Below are 18,287 nucleotides of genomic sequence, written 5' to 3' on the forward strand. Positions count from 1 at the left end.
TTTGAAAGTCCCTAGTAATAGTATGAATTATGAAATTTCAAAAAAGCATATTCTTATTTATTGTTAATTTCAAGCTAATTTTAATAGGTATGCTTACATCTGTCTTTAGAATTTGCAAAACAAATAGAAAATTCACTTTAAATGTATAAAAATGAATAAAGAAAACCCATCTTCATTTCTGACAGCAAATAAGAAATAGGAAAAAAAAAACTAAAAAAGAAATACATATTTTCTTGATAGACGCTTCAAATGAAACAAATATGAAAAACATAGTTGTAGGAGTGTTCAATTGCTTAATCGATCCGTTAACCAAATCGAATTAGTATTAACTAAATCGAAATTATCATGAAAAAACTCAAACTTATAAATCCCTATCCCGAAAAAAAAAACTGAAGCATCCAGAAAATACATCAAGCATTGAACTACAAAAGAACATATCACTATTCATAGTTGTAGAGGAGGATTAGACACTGCTGCTAACGATGGGTGAAGAAATATGCCAACCAAAGACATATTGTTGTGTCTGGCGGGGTTATTCTACCTATACCAAAAACATGTTATTTCAACATTACAATGAAAATTCTGATACAGTGACAATATAATGAAATAAATTTTATCATGTTCCGAAGAAGAATTAATAAGGGGAATTTCTATTGCATTCTATATTTTTCATAATCTTTACATGTAGTATACTCCACTATATATAGAAAGATTAGACTCTTCATATTCTAAGACATAAATAAGAAAAAAGGGTTATAAGGAGATGAAAGTTTAAAAATTAAAGAAAATGAAAGATTAAGGTCAAGAGAGATGAAAGGTGAAAGGTTAAACATCCACTTAATAATATTAATAATAAATATTTTAAATGTAACAAAAATCATAAAAATAATAGAAACACCGCTCCAAATGAACCAATTCCACTCAAGCAATTACTGAAACTTCAAGTAAAACATGAGAGCATAGATTGTTTATTTTTTAATAAGTTAATTGCACCAAATATTTTTAAATTATTACCCGCATTCTATATTAATGCACTTTCGAAATATTGTGATTAATTGCTCACTTTCGAAATTGGTAGGGATTAAATTGTTTCGGTTTTTTTAGAGGGATCGATTTGCTGAATATCAAAATTGAGAGGGACTAGAGAGGTCGTTTTACCTAGTTTAATAATTAAATGACATGTTAAATCTTATGTGACATAATTTAAAATGAAAATTAAAAAAAAAAGGAAGATTGTAAAAATAGTTGTTTTAAAAATCATGGTTTTGAAGTTTTTACACCATTTTTATTGTTCGTTTTTTTTAAATTTCAGTTTATATAATTTTAGCTTCTTTAAAATTATTATTTTAAAATTAGCTATATAAAATTTAACGTGTCATTTAATGATTTTAATAATAAAATGACCTGATTAATATAATATCAATAGTTTAGAAATGTAATTAGATCAGTTTGAAGTTTGAAAATAAATTTAAAATAATTGTCATAATTTAGGGGTGGTTGATGCAATTAACTCATTTCTAATGGTCATAATTTAGGACAAAGTGAGAAAGTGGAAAGCAGAGTTAAAATATGACCCAAAGACTCACCTTTTTATAAGTCGTCTCCTATCATAATTGCAGACTCACCTTTTTATAAGTCGTCTCCTATCATAATTGCATAATAAATGGATGGGGCAATTACCAAACGATGAAGCAAAAGAAAAAGGCTAAAAGAAAAAGTAATAAAAATAGGATTTCTTACTAATAATTCTGCCTCTGTGGATCCTACCGGAGACTTCATAATTTCCCTGTTTTTATCTTCACTTTCTTCTTACTTCTTCACTGCTTTTAATTTGTTTCGATGTCCAACGTCTATCACAAATTTTGAAGCCTCCAGTCAAGGTAATTTTCTTTCATTTGCTTAATTCATCACATGCTTTTCTTTGCTTTTGATTATCTGCTACTGTTATAGCAGCTAGCTTTGTAAGATTGTCAAGGAACTCAACTTCACTGCTTCCTTTTCACTTCTAATCTCTCTACACTTTTCAGCCACTAAGTCAGGTAATAAGATCTGTTGCACTGATTTCCTCTACTAATTATCAACAGTGTTAGATTTTAAGAGTGGATGACCAGCAGACATAATCTACTATAGATAGAAATTAATACAAAAACAGCTACCCAGAAGCAATATAATGTTGAAATCTCAAACTGTTCTGTAATGAACTCTTGCACACTTGAATCTAGCATTTTATATACATCGAGAGCTTGATTCTGGTGACTAGAATTTCATCATGTTTCTGTCTGCCACCCATCCATAGCTCCATCTAATAGACGCCATTGCTTGAAACTTGCATTCATGTTTCCTTTTCATGCTTACACTGACATATCAATACTTCATCCAATACATTCACAGATTTTCATTCTCTGCTACTGTTATATATGATTGCATTGCAGGGACATAGCAATGGAGTACGTAGAGCCTGTTGTTGGCATTGCAAATTGTCTCGGAACTCCTGTTTGTAAATACTTGCAATATCACAGAAAGATGAACGATTATGTGAGAAACTTCAAGAGGATGAGAGATGAATTGAATTGCAAAATGGAAGACATAGATCTGCAATTGAAAGCAGAGCTTCTTCGTCCTCTGGGGAAGATACCAAAGAAGGGAGTTGAAAATTGGTTGAAAGATGTGAAAGAGATGATTAGGGAAGCACAAGTTGTTGAAAACAAAGTCAGGAACGGGAGATATCTCTGTCGTGCTTGCAACGGTAAGCTGGTTGATGAAAAGACTCGAGAAATGAAGGAATTTCTTGATAAAGCTCCTAATGCCTCTGAAGGTCTTGCCATGGATGGTCCAAGTGCTGGGTTGCCACTGCCAACATCAGAACTAGTTGGAGAGGAAGCTGTCAGAAATGAGATTTGGGCATATTTGATGCAGGAGGAGGTGAGCAAGATTGGGGTTTGGGGGATGGGCGGTGTGGGTAAAACCACTATCATGAAGCACATCCACAATGATCTTTTGAAAGAACAACGATTTGAAAGGGTGGTTTGGGTTACTATATCAAAGGAGTTCAATATTGTGAAGTTACAAAATGATATTGCAAGTGCATTGAATGGAAAGATGCCCGAAGAAGCAAACAAGGTCAGACGAGCAGCAATCTTGTCCGAAATGCTGAAGAGAGCAGGAAAACATGCTCTAATCCTAGATGATGTGTGGAGTGAAGTCTCGTTGGAAGAAATTGGGATCCCTAAGCCAAGTAGCAGCAATGGGTACAAGTTGGTGTTGACAACCCGTGTGGAGCAAGTTTGTAAGTCTATGGGCTGTAAGGTGATAAAAGTGAAGCCCCTTTCAGAAGAAGAGGCATTAATACTATTCTTGAGTGAAGTTGGACCTAACATAGTGCAAAATCAAACTATAATGCCTACTCTAAAGCTTGTTGTCAAGGAATGTGCGGGTCTACCCCTTACAATTGTCGTCATAGCTGCTACATTGAGAGGAGAAGATGACCCTCTTATTTGGAAAAACACACTCGGAATTGAAAGAGAGAATAGGGAAAGTGAAAGAAGGGGAAGATAAAGTGATCGAGAGTTTGAAAGTTAGCTTCAATCACTTAAAAGACGAGAAAGTGAAATATTGTTTCTTACATTGCGCATTATATCCCGAAGATTTTGGAATTAAAAAGGATGAACTAATTGAGTGCTGGATTGAAGAGGGATTCATAGATGATATGAGTACAAGACAAGAAATGAAAGATAAGGGCCATGTTATTTTGAAGAAATTAGAAGATAATTGCTTGTTGGAAAATGTCTCGAGTGAAAGAGTGAGAATGCATGACGCAGTGAGAGACACGGTATTGTCGATCACAAGAATGAATCCTCGATATATGATACAAGCAGGTTCGCAATTAAAAGAGTTACCAGAAAAGGAGCAATGGAGTCCGGATATTGAGAAAGTGTCACTTATGTATAACTCCATATCAGAAATTTCCATAGATGTGCTGCCCATAAAATGTCAACTGCTCACAACCTTGTTATTGCAGGAGAACCCTATAAAGAAGATCCCACATTCTTTCTTCACAAACATGCCCTGTCTTAGTGTTCTCAATTTGTCCTCTACGAAGATCAAAAGTTTACCAAATTCCATCTCTGAACTAAAGAACCTCACAACATTGTTGCTTTGTTGCTGTGTAGAATTAAGAGACCTGCCATGTCTTTCGATGCTTCAAGAATTGAAGAAGTTGGATCTTTATGGGACTAACATTGAGGAAGTCCCTGAAGGAATGGATATGTTGATAAAGCTAAGCTATCTTGATGTTACAGTGTTCACTCTGAAAGAGATACCCGCTGGACTTTTACCAAAACTCGTTCACCTTCAGCACTTGAGTTTTGCTGGGAACAATGAAAAAATAAGTCTAAATGCAGAGGAGATGGAACCATTGAAGAAGTTGGAGTGCTTAACCGGACATTTCGAAGACATCAGTGAATTCAATAAGTTCGTCTCCTCAATGCAGCAAAGTAAGAAAAATCTCATCAAGTACCATTTACAGGTGGGCTGATATCTCATTCCTCTGTGTGTGACTCCTGAAATAGATAAAATAGTAGCAATTGGAGGAGTCGACAATTGGGAAGGTGAGTTAATTATGCACCCAATCGAAATTAAAGAGTTGCATATTATTGAGTGCGACTATTTGAGAAGCTTAGTCGATGACAATTCTTCCTTCAAAAATGCGATTGACTTGAGGGTTTGTAGGATTTGGGGGTGTGAAGGGATAGAGTGTGTTGTTTCCCTGTCCTCTTTTGCCTCTTCTTCCGCTCATCCATTTCAGAGCCTCGAGGTGTTGGATCTTCAATTTCTGCCAAAGTTGAGTGCCCTTATTATGAAAGATGAAGGAATTGGTCCAGCAACAACATCAACATTGGCTCCGTCTGCCACCTTTTCCCATCTTAAGGAAATTACGATAGTCAGCTGCTCAAGTATGAAGACGTTGCTTCCACATTGGTTGCTTCCAAACCTCCAAAACCTGGAAAACATACACGTGGAGGATTATAGTCAGCTAGTAGAAATATTGGGAGCAGCAACATCAAAAGTTGAAGAAAAAGGGAGTGATGCATTAATCAAATTCCATCTTCCCAAATTGAGAGAACTGAAATTGTGGATTTTACCAAATTTGAAGAGCATTTGCAGCAAAAGTGGAGTGATGGTTTGTGATTCTCTCCAAGTTATCATAGTTTTTGGAGATTGTGATAAACTGAAGAGAATTCCTCCATTTGTTCCCCTTGTTGGCAATGGGCAGCCATTTGCATATGCTCTACCTTCTTTTACCATCAGGTCAAGCACAAAATGGTGGGAATCGTTGGAGTGGGATGACCATCCAAACTTTAAAAATGTTCTTCGCTTCAACCTCCGTGGAGGATAAGAGGTATGAACCATTTATGGTTTAGTTTATTTTTTTATTTTGATAAATCTAATTTCTCCATATTAATAAAATTTGACGTATATTTGTGATGATGCTGAAGAGAAAGATAAAAGTGTGGGTGGGAAAGAAGTAGGGGGGAGGATAGTGCAAAAGAGAGGAAAAAAGGAATGATGGAAGAGCATGGAGAGTGAGAGGCAAAGGTAAATAAGAACTCAAACTGCCTCCACTTTTTAAACATATTTTCCCTCTCTTACTCCTATTCTCTTATTCTTCTCTAATATATACATATATATATAATTCCCAAAAAAACCTTCATATATTCATATTTATAATTAAAACATTTAAGTTATAAACGTATTTTGATATGATATCGAATCAAATATTATTATGGTCTTTTATCACATGCAACACTAGTCTATTATTTCGTAAATTTCAAAGTTTATATAAAAATATATACACGCTTCCAATTTTAAAGTAAATAATATGGAATAGAAGTTGACTATAGACCTCACCATATCTCGAGTCAATCCAACTTAAATTTAATTTAAATAATATAAAATTATAAATTAACTATTTATAATTATAGAACTTGTAGTATAACTATATTTTAATTTATAAAATAGGGTATGTAATTATTAAATTATTTTTATACTATCAGTCATTACTATTATATCATATTTACAGAAAATTGTCTATTTTATATATTTGAATTCGATGACCCAAATATTAAAATTATATATTTGAACTCGTGATAATATGTATTATAAATTCCTCGATTGTTGGGCCAATAGACACATTACTTGCCAAATCACAAAGTGAAATTTATACAAGTCAACTACGAAGAAAAACACTATCGCTAACACATTGTTAAAAAAGATAAAAAGGAATGAATTTCAATAATCTCATAAGTCATTGTATATTCTCAAGTCAATGACTACCATCCATCAAACTACAAAGTGAAGTTCATATAAGCCAGACGAAAGCACCATCCATCAATATGCCAATAAAAAAATTTAAGTCAAGACTTGGATTCAGTTCAGTAGTACAATCCACGGTATGACTCATAAAGGTATTTATCCACAGTAAAGGCACCCTTCCAGCAAGGGTTCATTTTCATTTCCCTAAAGATCATTTATTGAATGGTAGCTCGCTTTATTACAATTCTAAATATTTGTAAATTACCACAATTTTTATAAGAAAAATACAAGTAAATAGTTCTTGTTCACAACCAGAGGTGCTCATGGGCCGCCTGGCCCGACGGCCTGCCCGAAATATGGGAGGGTTTGGGTAAAAATATAGGTCTGAAATATGGGCTTGGGCAAAAAAACGAGGCTCGTTTAAAAAACGGGCCGGGCCTCGGGCACCACTTTTTTGGCCCGGGCCTGGCCCGGCCCGATATAACAAATATATATTTTTTAATTTTAAAATATTTTTTACATACTTTTTTAATTTTTTTTAATTTCAAAATATTTTTAAAATACTTTTTTTTTAATTTTTTTTAATTTTAAAATATTTTTAAAATACTTTTTTTAATTTTTTTAATTTTAAAATATTTTAAAAATACTTTTTTTAATTTTTTAAAATTATTAAAATAAAAATGGGCCGGGCCCGGGCTTATGATTTTTTTCCCGGGCCTAGCCTGGGCAAAATCTTAGGCCCATTTTTCGGGCCGGGCCAGGCCCGGGCCTAGGACCCGGGCAGAAATTTTTTATGGGCCCGGCCCGAACCCGGCCCGGCCCATGAGCACCTCTATTCACAACACATGTAAGATCATTTATCGAACGGTAGCTCGCTTTATTATATTAGCATAGTGTTAAATAGTTTCTATCGCCTCCGAGATTAGTTTGATTTCAAACGATTGCTTTACCGTCAACGTTAGCATAATTTAAATGGTAATGAACAATTGCAATGCGCCAACACAATTCTAAATATTTGTAAATTATCACAATTTTTATAAGAAAAATACAAGCAAATTGACCTCGTCCACAACACATGTAAGATCTGATTTTACCTCAGATTTTTGAAAAACAGAGAATGATTTAAACTAAATGAAAAAAAAAAAAAACCTCGAGATAATGATTTTTTGTATTTAAGATGAGAGGAAGTAATTATCCGACAACTTAACAACACTAATAGTTATTTAAGAATTTAGGTATAGGTATAGGTATAGGTAGTTGACTGTTAGGATTTGTTAAATTAATGTTATCTTATATCTGTTTCTTTTTGGATTAAATCCTGAACTGCATAAAGCAAAAACATGAGACAAATTAATGTTAGCTTGTGGTCCTTCAACTTTTTCCACTTCCATCTTACTCTGATTTCAACATTTCATTACCACTCTCTATTATTTATATCTCCTTCTCCTGCAATGGAAGCTGCAGGTTTCAGAGCTGCCATAAATAAGGATTTCATAGCTCAAGAACTTGACAATGACAGGGAAGATGACCAAGAAGAAGAAGGGGTTGCTATGGGAAGGTAGGGTTCAGTGATGGCTTGTCACAGCCTTCTTCTCAAGTGGAAAAATCCAAGCTCAGTTCATCGGATGCATTTGCCCGCAATCAAAAGGGAGTCATTGCAGACATAATCAGCTTATGCTACCAATCTTAATATAAGAACCAAAACATCAACTTACTATACTATGATGAAGGATTTTATAACAACGTCAGGTATAGGAATTAAAATTCAATTATCCAAGGGAATCTAAGGGATAACATCTGAAGGAAATTCAGATTGTTCAAGAACAAATTTGAAATGTCATGGCAGATTAGGTATCCAATCAGCTGAACCGCTAAAGCGATTGAAAGCTTGGTAGAATATTATGTTCCAGTGCTACAAATTCAACTTTAGTTTCCTTCATTACTGTTTGCCTATGTATAGAAAGCTTAGGATACCACACAAAATATGCATAACATTCTATCCAACATAAGAAAGGTACAAAAAAGAGTTCGTTATCATACGGAAACAGGTGAAGTTGCCACACTTACAGATCACTAAAATTTCACAACAATGATGGAAATGTCATCCTCAGTTAGGTGCTTTGCAGCAGATCGAGCATCCTTAATGCCTTTGATAGCATCGACAGCTTCTTGGTTTGACATTACCTGGAATTTAAGGAACGGACCATTAAATCTCAGGTTCAACACGCAGGTTCAATAAAGGAAAAATGTGATTAGGTAGGGCTTACCTTCCATAAACCATCACTAGCCAATATTATGAGGTCAGTATCATCGTCGATTGTTTCAGTGCTCACATCTGGCTCCGAAGTAAGATGTTTCTTTAAAATCTTGTCACCAAATGCTCTCGCCACCGCAAGCTGGCCGTCAACACACGCGACATCCCCTGAAACAAAAACAATATCAGGAAAAGCTGGTGTAACCTTGAGCGTCATCCCCAAAAGATCAGGCACCCATTACCTGGAAAGTTCGAAACAAAACCACCTCTATTTTCAATGCTCTCCCTTTCAGAAGCGGGCTCATGATCAACTGAAAGCTGCTTAGCCACACCGTTCTTAGAAATCACAGCCCGGGAATCGCCAACATTTGCTATTACTGTTGGAACAATGGCAGCAGCAAACAAAGTTGCAAGCAGGAACAAACAAGAGTGATCGAGCCAAAAGAAAAAAAAAACAAGCAAAAACAGCAAAATGTAACTTGAATGCTCAGCAAAATTTGTAACTGAACTACTACTTTCATTCAAAATTCAAAATGTATATATAAGTTACAATATGCAATATGACAGTTACCTAATAATCTAACTGCCTCCACTAATGCACAACTAATACAAGCTTAGACAAATACAAAGATAAGCTGTCATACCAGCTTTTACATCAAAGATCCAATCAAAACTTAATCCTACTAACTTTATAAACTAGTTACAAAGCAACTAAGCTAGATTACATTACAACAAGATAATTAAAAAACTGGTTGCTTCATTCGGTCGATTTTCATTCTTGCGCACCAAGCAAATTTGTTGAGCTCAATAGCTGCAGTTGTTTGCTGCTGATCTCGACAGTAGCTGGCTTCATGTTGCATTGCAGTCCAGCTCTCAACAATTACCAGCTTCTGGCAGTTGATCAATATTGCTGTCACTGCCGTTGAACCCCCTTTGCCCAAATCAATGCCTTGTTCCAATATATTTGTATCCGTTAAACGATACGCTTTCCTAATCGCATTCTCTGGTTCCGACCAAAAGTCGGGCTGCTCGCATAAAAAGAAACAGAGGCGCTTGGTTAAAACTACAAGCAAAACACTGTCAATGCATAGGAAAAAGATGCCGTAAGATCCAGCTTATTATAGATTACTTCATTCAAGATATTGTTAAACAAGTTCGCCTTCAAATATTCGGGAATAACATGGCTCAAATGGCCATCGAATATGGCAAATAAACCGAGCTCACTGCCATTGACTTGCTTAAACTCCGCGAAAACATAGTCCTCCATTGGATGATTCGCTTTCCCCTTCACTAAATGATAACCATGCGTTATATTCTTCGACATCTTACTCTTCCCTTTTCCAGATTCAGCATTATGAGAAGGGTTTAAGCCAACTTTTTCTTGAACTTTCTGCTGCAGTGATGAAGAAAAACATGCCATCACCCGTAAAGCATTGTGGTGGAAATGGGTTAATTCTTTTCCAAAATGCAGTTAATTGATTCAAAACTTTTTAACAATTTCATTTTCTTGGGAAATTATTGAGGTCAAATCATCCAAAAACATCCAATTCTTCCCACAAACTAGTTCTTGGAAACAATTTACTCCAATTTCCAAATTTCCAAGAAAAAACAATCATAATCAAACCCCATATATAATAAATCCAAAATCAATCACTTCAAGATGATGCAAATGGGTTCTTTCAAAGATAAATCATAACCCATTTTTTCAGGATTTTGCTTTGCTTAGTTGGATTTAGTAATTATTACTTAAAACTACAAGATTTTGGATTTTATAAATTAAGTAATAGTTTTAGTACTCTAAAATTTTCGTTCCAAAATAAAGTAATCAAGTGTTTTTTTTATAACAAAATAAATAGTTTTAATAATTGTTTTCTTAAAAATTGAAAAGCGATTTGTCAGAATTAATATTGTCAACACACATAATTTTAAATTTATTTTTTGGATTTTTAAACAAATCAATGTAATTCCTCCAGATTCGGCCATAATAAACCAATTGGCGTTACAATTTTTATCCTCAATTTATATAGATTATCAATTTTTCCTTTATTTTATATAAAAATTTAAAATCATTTTTAAAATAGAAAAGTGTATTAAAATCTTGAATATGTTGTTGAAGCTAAAATGTATGAGAAATAAAGAAAAGTATTATTCAATAGAATACAACAACAAATTAGAAACAAAATGAAATAAAAAAGTTTAGTTTCATGCAGAACATCTAGGATTGATACTACAAAGACTTATAAAATTGGCCTGGATGTCATTTTTTTGTCAAAAAATTACAAAATATACCACAAAATACTTTTTTCAAACTCAGTTCAAATTTTAATTACATTTAAATTATTTTTCAAAACCCGAATTGTAAAAACAAAATGTGATAAGTTACATATTCTGAAACGGTTTTTAGAATAAACCGTTTTGGAAGTAATTCAAGCTTCCATTTTTTCAATGTTCTTAAAACCGCAAGGGTTTCAAGTTCGTGAACTGGATATCTTTGCTCTGTACCAGAGAAAGAGCCATTCGCGTAGTTTGATAGCAATTCGACGCGTGACCATCGTTTGCTTGTCATTAGAGCCTTTAATCGCTCTAGGAAACCTATATCCTTCTATGGTAATTGTAACCATTTCGGCTATCCATTTTAGGTAAATTACTGATCCATCAGCAATTTTTACTGGTAGAGGGTTTAAAGCCTCTTGCCATAAATCCTCTGGTAAGAGATTTTTCTTACAGAGTGTTACACTAGCACCCGTATCTATATAAGCAAATACGGTTTTACCATGTAATTGTACCTGTATGAAGGTACTATTCGGATTCTGACTCCGTTTTTGACTCATAATCTATCTCTAGATCACTTAGGCCAAATGATTCGTCTTCACTAGACGTTTCTATAGGTTCAAACCCTAAAGATAATACCTTATTAAGGACTTTTAGCTTTCCCGGCCCTTGTCCTTTCTTTTTGCATTCTGATGCATAGTGTCCTTCTTCGTGGCAAATCCAACATGTTAACATTAATGGGAGACAACATTAATGGCAAACAATACAAAGTGGTGCAAGTTTAGCACCCTAAAGTTGACTTTGAAAAAGTGGCATGGGATAATTTTTTTTGGTCCTTGAGATAATGGGCTATTTATTGTTTGGTCCTTAAACCTCAACTATAAATAGGCTTTCTCATTTCTCATTTCAATTCATCCCAACCAATCTTTCTCTCTTAGTTTTCTCTCTTCTCCCATTTGAGAATTCTTAAGGAATTCTATTTGTTTGTAATACTTTGGAGATAGTAAAGTTATCATCTGGTGTTAGTGCCCGAGGACGTAGGTATAATTTACCGAACCTCGTTAAATCTCTTGTGTTCTTTCTTGTCCTATTTTTCTTTCAATATTTGAGGGTATAATAGTAGTATTTAATTGTGCTATTAAATTACTATAGAAGAGATATTCTGTCTAAGGAAAGACTTGGTATTTAAGAGATCCATGTGATCCACCTCTCTTCCCTGGGAATTGAACTTTGTGTGATTTTTTAGTACAATAATTTACACGCTTCCGACCCTATTGGAACAACAAGTGGTATCAAGAGCCGAAGGTTAATCGTAGTATGCTCTGTGGTTGCAGTTTGAACTGATCTTCCACATCAGAAAAGATTTCCTTAGGTATATTGAAAGATTATGGAGAAAACGGTCGGTGTAGGAGCTTCAACATCGTCCATGTGGACAAGACCGACAATTGCAAATGCAAGATTGGCCGTGGAGATCTTTGATGGCACGGGCCATTTTGGTATGTGGCAAAGTGAGGTTCTAGATGCCCTTTTTCAGCAGGGTCTAGACATTGCCATTGATGAAGAGAAACCAGATGATGTACAGGAGAAAGATTGGAAGGCGATCAATCGGTTGGCATGTGGCGCAATTCGATCATGCCTTTCTCGAGAGCAGAGGTATGCTTTTTCAAAGGAGACTTCTGCAAATAAGTTGTGGGTGGCACTTGAAGAAAATTTTTTGAAGAAAAACAGTCAAAATAAGCTCCACTTGAAGAAAAGACTGTTTCGCTTCACATACGTCCCAAGTACCACAATGAATGATCACATCACCAAATTTAATCAGTTAGTCACTGATTTGCTGAATATGGATGAGACATTCAAAGATGAAGATTTGGCTTTGATGCTGTTGGGGTCACTTCCTGAGGAGTTTGAGTTCCTAGAAACTACTCTACTTCATGGCAGGAGTGATATATCTCTGAGCGAAGTCTGTGCGGCCTTATACAGTTATGAACAGAGAAAGAAGGACAAACAGAAAAACTCAATCAGAGATACAGAAGCTTTAGTAGTCCGAGGTCGTTCATACACTCGGAAGAAAACTCAAAAGGGGAGATCAAAGTCAAAGTCCAGACTCGGGAAAGATGAATGTGCTTTTTGTCATGAGAAAGGCCACTGGAAGAAAAATTGTCCAAAGCTGAAGAATAAGGGAAAAGCTGCTGTAGATGCTTGTGTTGCTAAGCATGATACTAGTGACTCTGAACTATCACTGGTTGCATCATCATCGTCGTTCCATTCAGATGAGTGGATATTGGATTCGGGTTGTACCTATCATATGTCCCCTAACCGGGAGTGGTTCTCTGATTTAGTAGAACTAAATGGATGAGTTGTTTATATGGGCAATGACAATGCCTGTAAAACTGTTGGGATAGGTTCAATCCAATTAAAGAATAAAGATGGATCAACCAGAGTTCTGACTGATGTTCAGGACGTGCCCAGTTTGAAGAAAAATCTCATCTCATTGGGAGCCTTGGAATCCAATGGTTCAGTTGTTACTATGAGAGATGGGGTTTTGAAAGTGACATCTGGCGCACTTGTGATATTGAAGGGCATCAGGAAAAATAACTTGTATTACTACCAAGGTAGTACAGTTATTGGAGCAGTCGCTGCAGCTTCCGGTAACAAAGACTTGGACTCAATGCAGTTGTGGCATATGAAGTTGGCAGCGAAAAATCCTTGCAAATTCTGGCAAAGCAAGGATTGTTGAAAGGTGCAAAGGCTTGCAAATTAAAATTTTGTGAGCACTGTGTTCTGGGAAAGCAAAAGAGAGTGAAATTCGGCACTGCTATCCATAAGACAAAAGGTATTTTGGAATATATTCACTCAGATGTGTGGGGGCCTTCCAAAACACCTTCGTTGGGAGGAAAACACTACTTTGTTACTTTTGTTGATGACTTTTCCAGAAGAGTTTGGGTGTATACCATGAAAACTAAAGATGAAGTGCTTGGAGTTTTTCTTAAATGGAAAACTATGATCGAAAACTAGACTGGCAAGAAAATCAAGCGGCTTAGGACGGACAATGGAGGGGAATATAAAAGTGATCCGTTCTTCGATGTGTGCCAAGAGTATGGTATTGTTCGACACTTCACAGTTAGGGATACACCACAACAGAATGGAGTGGCAGAGCGTATGAATCGAACATTGCTGGAGAAAGTTCGATGTATGTTGTCCAATGCTGGGTTGGGCAAGCAATTTTGGGCTGAGGCTGTGACATACGCTGGCCATCTTGTTAATCGTTTGCCATCATCTGCATTAGAAAGAAAAACTCCTATGGAGGTATGGTCTGGAAAACCGGCTACAGATTATGATTCCTTACATGTGTTTGGAACCACTGCATATTACCATGTGAAGGAGTCAAAGTTAGATCCGAGGGCAAAGAAAGCTCTCTTTATGAGAATCACTTCTGGAATGAAGGGATTTCGACTTTGGTGCTTAAGCACAAAGAAAATGATCTGTAGCAGAGATGTTACCTTTGATGAATCTGCCACATTGAAAAAGGTAGCAGATAAAGATATTCAGACGAGCAATACTCCACAGCAGGTGGAATGTACTCCAAAACAGGTGGAGTTTGAGCAGATGGGGATTTGCCCAGTTAATAAGTCTAATTCTCCAGCCACAATGGAGGAATTAGAGGTTGAAGAGGTTCTGACCCAAGAACCACTAAGTACACCAGAACCAGTTGCAGTTGCAAGGCCACGGAGAGAAATTCGTAAACCTGCTCGATTTACTGATATGGTGGCCTACGTCCTTCCCGTTGTTGATGATATTCCTATCACTTATCAAGAAGCAATGCAAAGCTTAGAAAGTGATAAATGGAAAAGCGCCATGGATGAAGAAATGCAGTCTCTCCGGAAGAACAATACTTGGGAGTTGGCGCAATTACCGAAAGGTAAAAGGGCAATCGGATGCAAGTGGGTATTCGCAAAGAAAGATGGATCTCCTAGCAAGAAGGATATTCGCTACAAGGTAAGATTGGTAGCTAAAGGCTACGCTCAGAAGGAGGGAATTGACTACAATAATGTATTTTCCCCTGTTGTGAAGCATTCCTCCATTAGAATTTTGTTGGCCTTGGTAGCACAGTTGAATTTGGAGCTAGCTCAACTTGATGTTAAGACAGCTTTCTTGCATGGTGAGTTAGAAGAGGAGATCTATATGACTCAGCCCGAAGGATACACAGATGCTGGTGGTAGAAATTGGGTTTGTAAGCTGAACAAATCGCTATATGGATTGAAGCAATCCCCGAAGCAGTGGTACAAGCGATTTGATAGCTTTATGAGAAGGCAGAAGTACACAAGAAGCAAATATGACAATTGTGTATATTTGCAGAAGGCTGCATGATGGATCTTTCATTTATCTACTCTTGTATGTTGATGATATGTTAATCGCTTCGAAGAGCCAAAATGAGATAGATAAGCTGAAGGCTCAGTTGAATCAAGAGTTCGAGATGAAAGATCTAGGTGAGGCCAAGAAGATTCTCGGCATGGAGATAAGTAGAGATAGACCGAGAGGCAAGCTCTGTTTAAATCAGAAGCAATATCTGAAAAAGGTATTACAATGTTTTGGTGTAAATGAAAACACAAAACATGTAAGTACCCCACTTGCTTCTCATTTGAAACTTAGTGCTCAATTATCTCCGAAAACTGAAGAAGAAAGAGAATATATGGCGAAAGTCTCATATGCTAATGCAGTTGGGAGTTTGATGTATGCGATGGTGTGTACGAGGCCTGACATTTCACAAGCTGTTGGAGTTGTGAGCAGGTATATGCATGATCCTGGAAAAGGACATTGGCAAGCTGTGAAATGGATTCTACGGTATCTTCGAAAAACTGTAGATGTTGGTTTAATTTTTGAACAGGATGAAGCACTTGGTCAGTTTGTAGTTGGATATGTTGATTCCGACTTTCCTGGTGATTTAGATAAACGTCGTTCAACTACGGGGTATCTGTTTACTCTTGCGAAAGCCCCAGTGAGTTGGAAGTCTACCTTACAGTCTACAGTAGCTGTGTCTACTACAGAGACAGAATATATGGTAGTTACAGAAGCTGTTAAGGAGGCTATTTGGCTTAATGGATTGTTGAAAGACTTAGGAGTTGTTCAAAGTCACATAAGTTTATATTGTGACAGTCAGAGCGCTATTCATTTAGCGAAAAATCAAGTCTATCATTCAAGAACCAAGCATATCGACGTAAGATATCACTTTGTGCGGGAAGTCTTTGAAAAAGGAAAAATTCTACTTCAGAAGATTCCGACAGCAGATAATCCCGCAGATATGATGACCAAGGTGGTAACAACAATCAAGTTTAATCATTGTTTGAACTTGATTAACATCCTGAGAATTTGAGCACCTTCAGGTGTATGGCGCTCGAGAGTGCATTTGTAGGCACTACAAAAGATAGCTTTATCGAATTTGGGGAGTTGAAGGAAGTGTGTGAAGATGTGATTATCCTAATCAAATCTTCAATGTGGAGATTGTTAACATTAATGGGAGACAACATTAATGGCAAACAATACAAAGTGGTGCAAGTTTAGCACCCTAAAGTTGACTTTGAAAAAGTGGCATGGGATAATTTTTTTTGGTCCTTGAGATAATGGACTATTTATTGTTTGGTCCTTAAACCTCAACTATAAATAGGCCTTCTCATTTCTCATTTCAATTCATCCCAACCAATCTTTCTCTCTTAGTTTTCTCTCTTCTCCCATTTGAGAATTCTTAAGGAATTCTATTTGTTTGTAATACTTTGGAGATAGTAAAGTTATCATCTGGTGTTAGTGCCCGAGGACGTAGGTATAATTTACCGAACCTCGTTAAATCTCTTGTGTTCTTTCTTGTCCTATTTTTCTTTCAATATTTGAGGGTATAATAGTAGTATTTAATTGTGCTATTAAATTACTATAGAAGAGATATTCTGTCTAAGGAAAGACTTGGTATTTAAGAGATCCATGTGATCCACCTCTCTTCCCTGGGAATTGAACTTTGTGTGATTTTTTAGTACAATAATTTACACGCTTCTGACCCTATTGGAACAACACAACATTTGCAACTTTTCTTTCTTTCAGGACAGAATTTTTTAATGGCGTAATTGCCTGTTTTCTTTCGAAAACGATTTTTCTTCTTAAAACCCTTTCTATGGCTTTTAAATTTTTTCTCTTTATAGATTTTTTTTCTTTTTCTTTTTCTCGTAGACTGGTTTGCAACCAAATCTTTGAGGTACATCTTCAAATGAATTACAACATTTGATTGACATTTTTATTGCCTTTTTAGCAGTTTTCTTAGCACATTCTTCTGCTATATATTTTCTTACTTCAGCAGCCATCGATCCTAACGATGAAGGCTGGTCTGAGTCTTTTACATACCTTTCCCTAATAATATTATTAATGGGATATGGTAGTTTATTAATAAATATATCTTCATACATATCCGTTTCTATAGTCGGGATTTGGTAGAAGTATTTGCTATATTGACAGAGAAATTCTTCAAAATACAAAGGTTACATCATTGTATATTTGTTAAGACATGTTTAGTCACATCTTTGTTGGTCATTTCGGCAATCGCTTGCCCTGGGACCCATTTTATACCACAAAATTCTTGTAGTATATCTCTAGTTGTTTCCCTAAGAACTTGGGCATTATCGAATGCTCCAATATGATTGTTTCTAGATATTAAATATCTATGAACATTACCAGTGGTTTTATATAAGACAAAGTTGTAATAACTAAGTCCATCTGTTTCACTTAATTCTTTATTAAGGGTTAGCGCTAATAGCATTCTATTATACCAATTTTGCACTATATTAAGTTTATTAATTGTGCAGTCTAGGTATAATAGTTCTCCTGTACTAGATCCCTCTTTAGGTCTGTATAATCCTTGTCCAGGTCTTAGTCTTCCATTTTTATCTCTGACATAATCAGAGGTTGGAACTTGTTCAAAATTACTTCCTGAGCTTTCGCCCGGTAAATTTTGAGATTCAGTATTACCTGTAGGTTCATCAGCCATATTTACCTGATCTTCATCTGGAGGATTTTCATCTCCTAGAATGAATTCATTGGTTTCTTCAATTATGGGTTGAAGATTATCACTTAGATCTTATTGATCTAGTATTCTCCCAAGTTCTTCAACTTGATTATCCGTTTGATATAGATGATCAAACGAGTCATGACTCTGTGGACAAGTCATTGCTTCTACCATTTCTGTTGGTAGGTTTGTCGTTTGTGCCGACACTTCTTTTGGGCCTTTTTGGGATGGTCTGCTCCAGAGTTTATCCCTTAGGGACAGAGGCTCAACAGATTTCTTTCTAAGGAAACCCTTAGAAATTTCTAACTTTAAAGAGACACAGAAGCGAAAGCTTCAACAAACTCGTTTTGAGAGAAAACGTCCTTCTTTTACCCTGATTAAAACCCTCGATTGAGGCTCCTTATATAG

The 18,287-nt window shown here is 35.9% G+C and overlaps 2 protein-coding genes across 6 annotated transcripts; one reads left to right on the top strand and one right to left on the bottom strand.

Annotated features, from left to right (window-relative positions):
* The first annotated feature begins 1,675 nt into the window (after positions 1 to 1,675).
* On the top strand, positions 1,676 to 5,851 carry LOC107903578 (probable disease resistance protein At1g52660). 5 transcript variants are annotated; one of them, XR_005913076.1, is made up of 4 exons: positions 1,677 to 1,880; positions 1,954 to 2,039; positions 2,433 to 5,398; positions 5,496 to 5,850. XR_005913076.1 is itself a non-coding variant. In XM_016829672.2 (3 exons), exon 3 carries the CDS (start codon positions 2,443 to 2,445, stop codon positions 3,553 to 3,555), a length of 1,113 nt encoding a protein of 370 aa, XP_016685161.1. In that variant the 5' UTR covers positions 1,677 to 1,880; positions 1,951 to 2,039; positions 2,433 to 2,442; the 3' UTR covers positions 3,556 to 5,484. The 5 variants fall into 5 exon arrangements, 3 of the variants coding, with proteins under 3 accessions (XP_040948280.1, XP_016685161.1, XP_016685160.1); XM_016829672.2 differs by lacking the exon at positions 5,496 to 5,850 and having other exon boundaries at positions 1,951 to 2,039; positions 2,433 to 5,484; XM_016829671.2 differs by lacking the exon at positions 5,496 to 5,850 and having other exon boundaries at positions 2,433 to 5,484.
* A 2,432-nt stretch (positions 5,852 to 8,283) lies between these two features.
* LOC107903577 (probable protein phosphatase 2C 39) lies at positions 8,284 to 10,240 on the bottom strand. The gene is made up of 5 exons (XM_016829670.2): positions 9,696 to 10,240; positions 9,438 to 9,591; positions 8,809 to 8,943; positions 8,580 to 8,734; positions 8,284 to 8,496 (listed from the first exon to the last, which is right to left on the bottom strand). The coding sequence occupies exons 1-5, from the start codon at positions 9,984 to 9,986 to the stop codon at positions 8,386 to 8,388; spliced, it is 846 nt and encodes a 281-aa protein (XP_016685159.1). The 5' UTR covers positions 9,987 to 10,240; the 3' UTR covers positions 8,284 to 8,385.
* Between the last annotated feature and the right edge of the window lie 8,047 nt (positions 10,241 to 18,287).

This window comes from Gossypium hirsutum, chromosome D05 (assembly GCF_007990345.1).
Source record: "Gossypium hirsutum isolate 1008001.06 chromosome D05, Gossypium_hirsutum_v2.1, whole genome shotgun sequence".
Classification (NCBI taxonomy): Eukaryota; Viridiplantae; Streptophyta; class Magnoliopsida; order Malvales; family Malvaceae; genus Gossypium; species Gossypium hirsutum.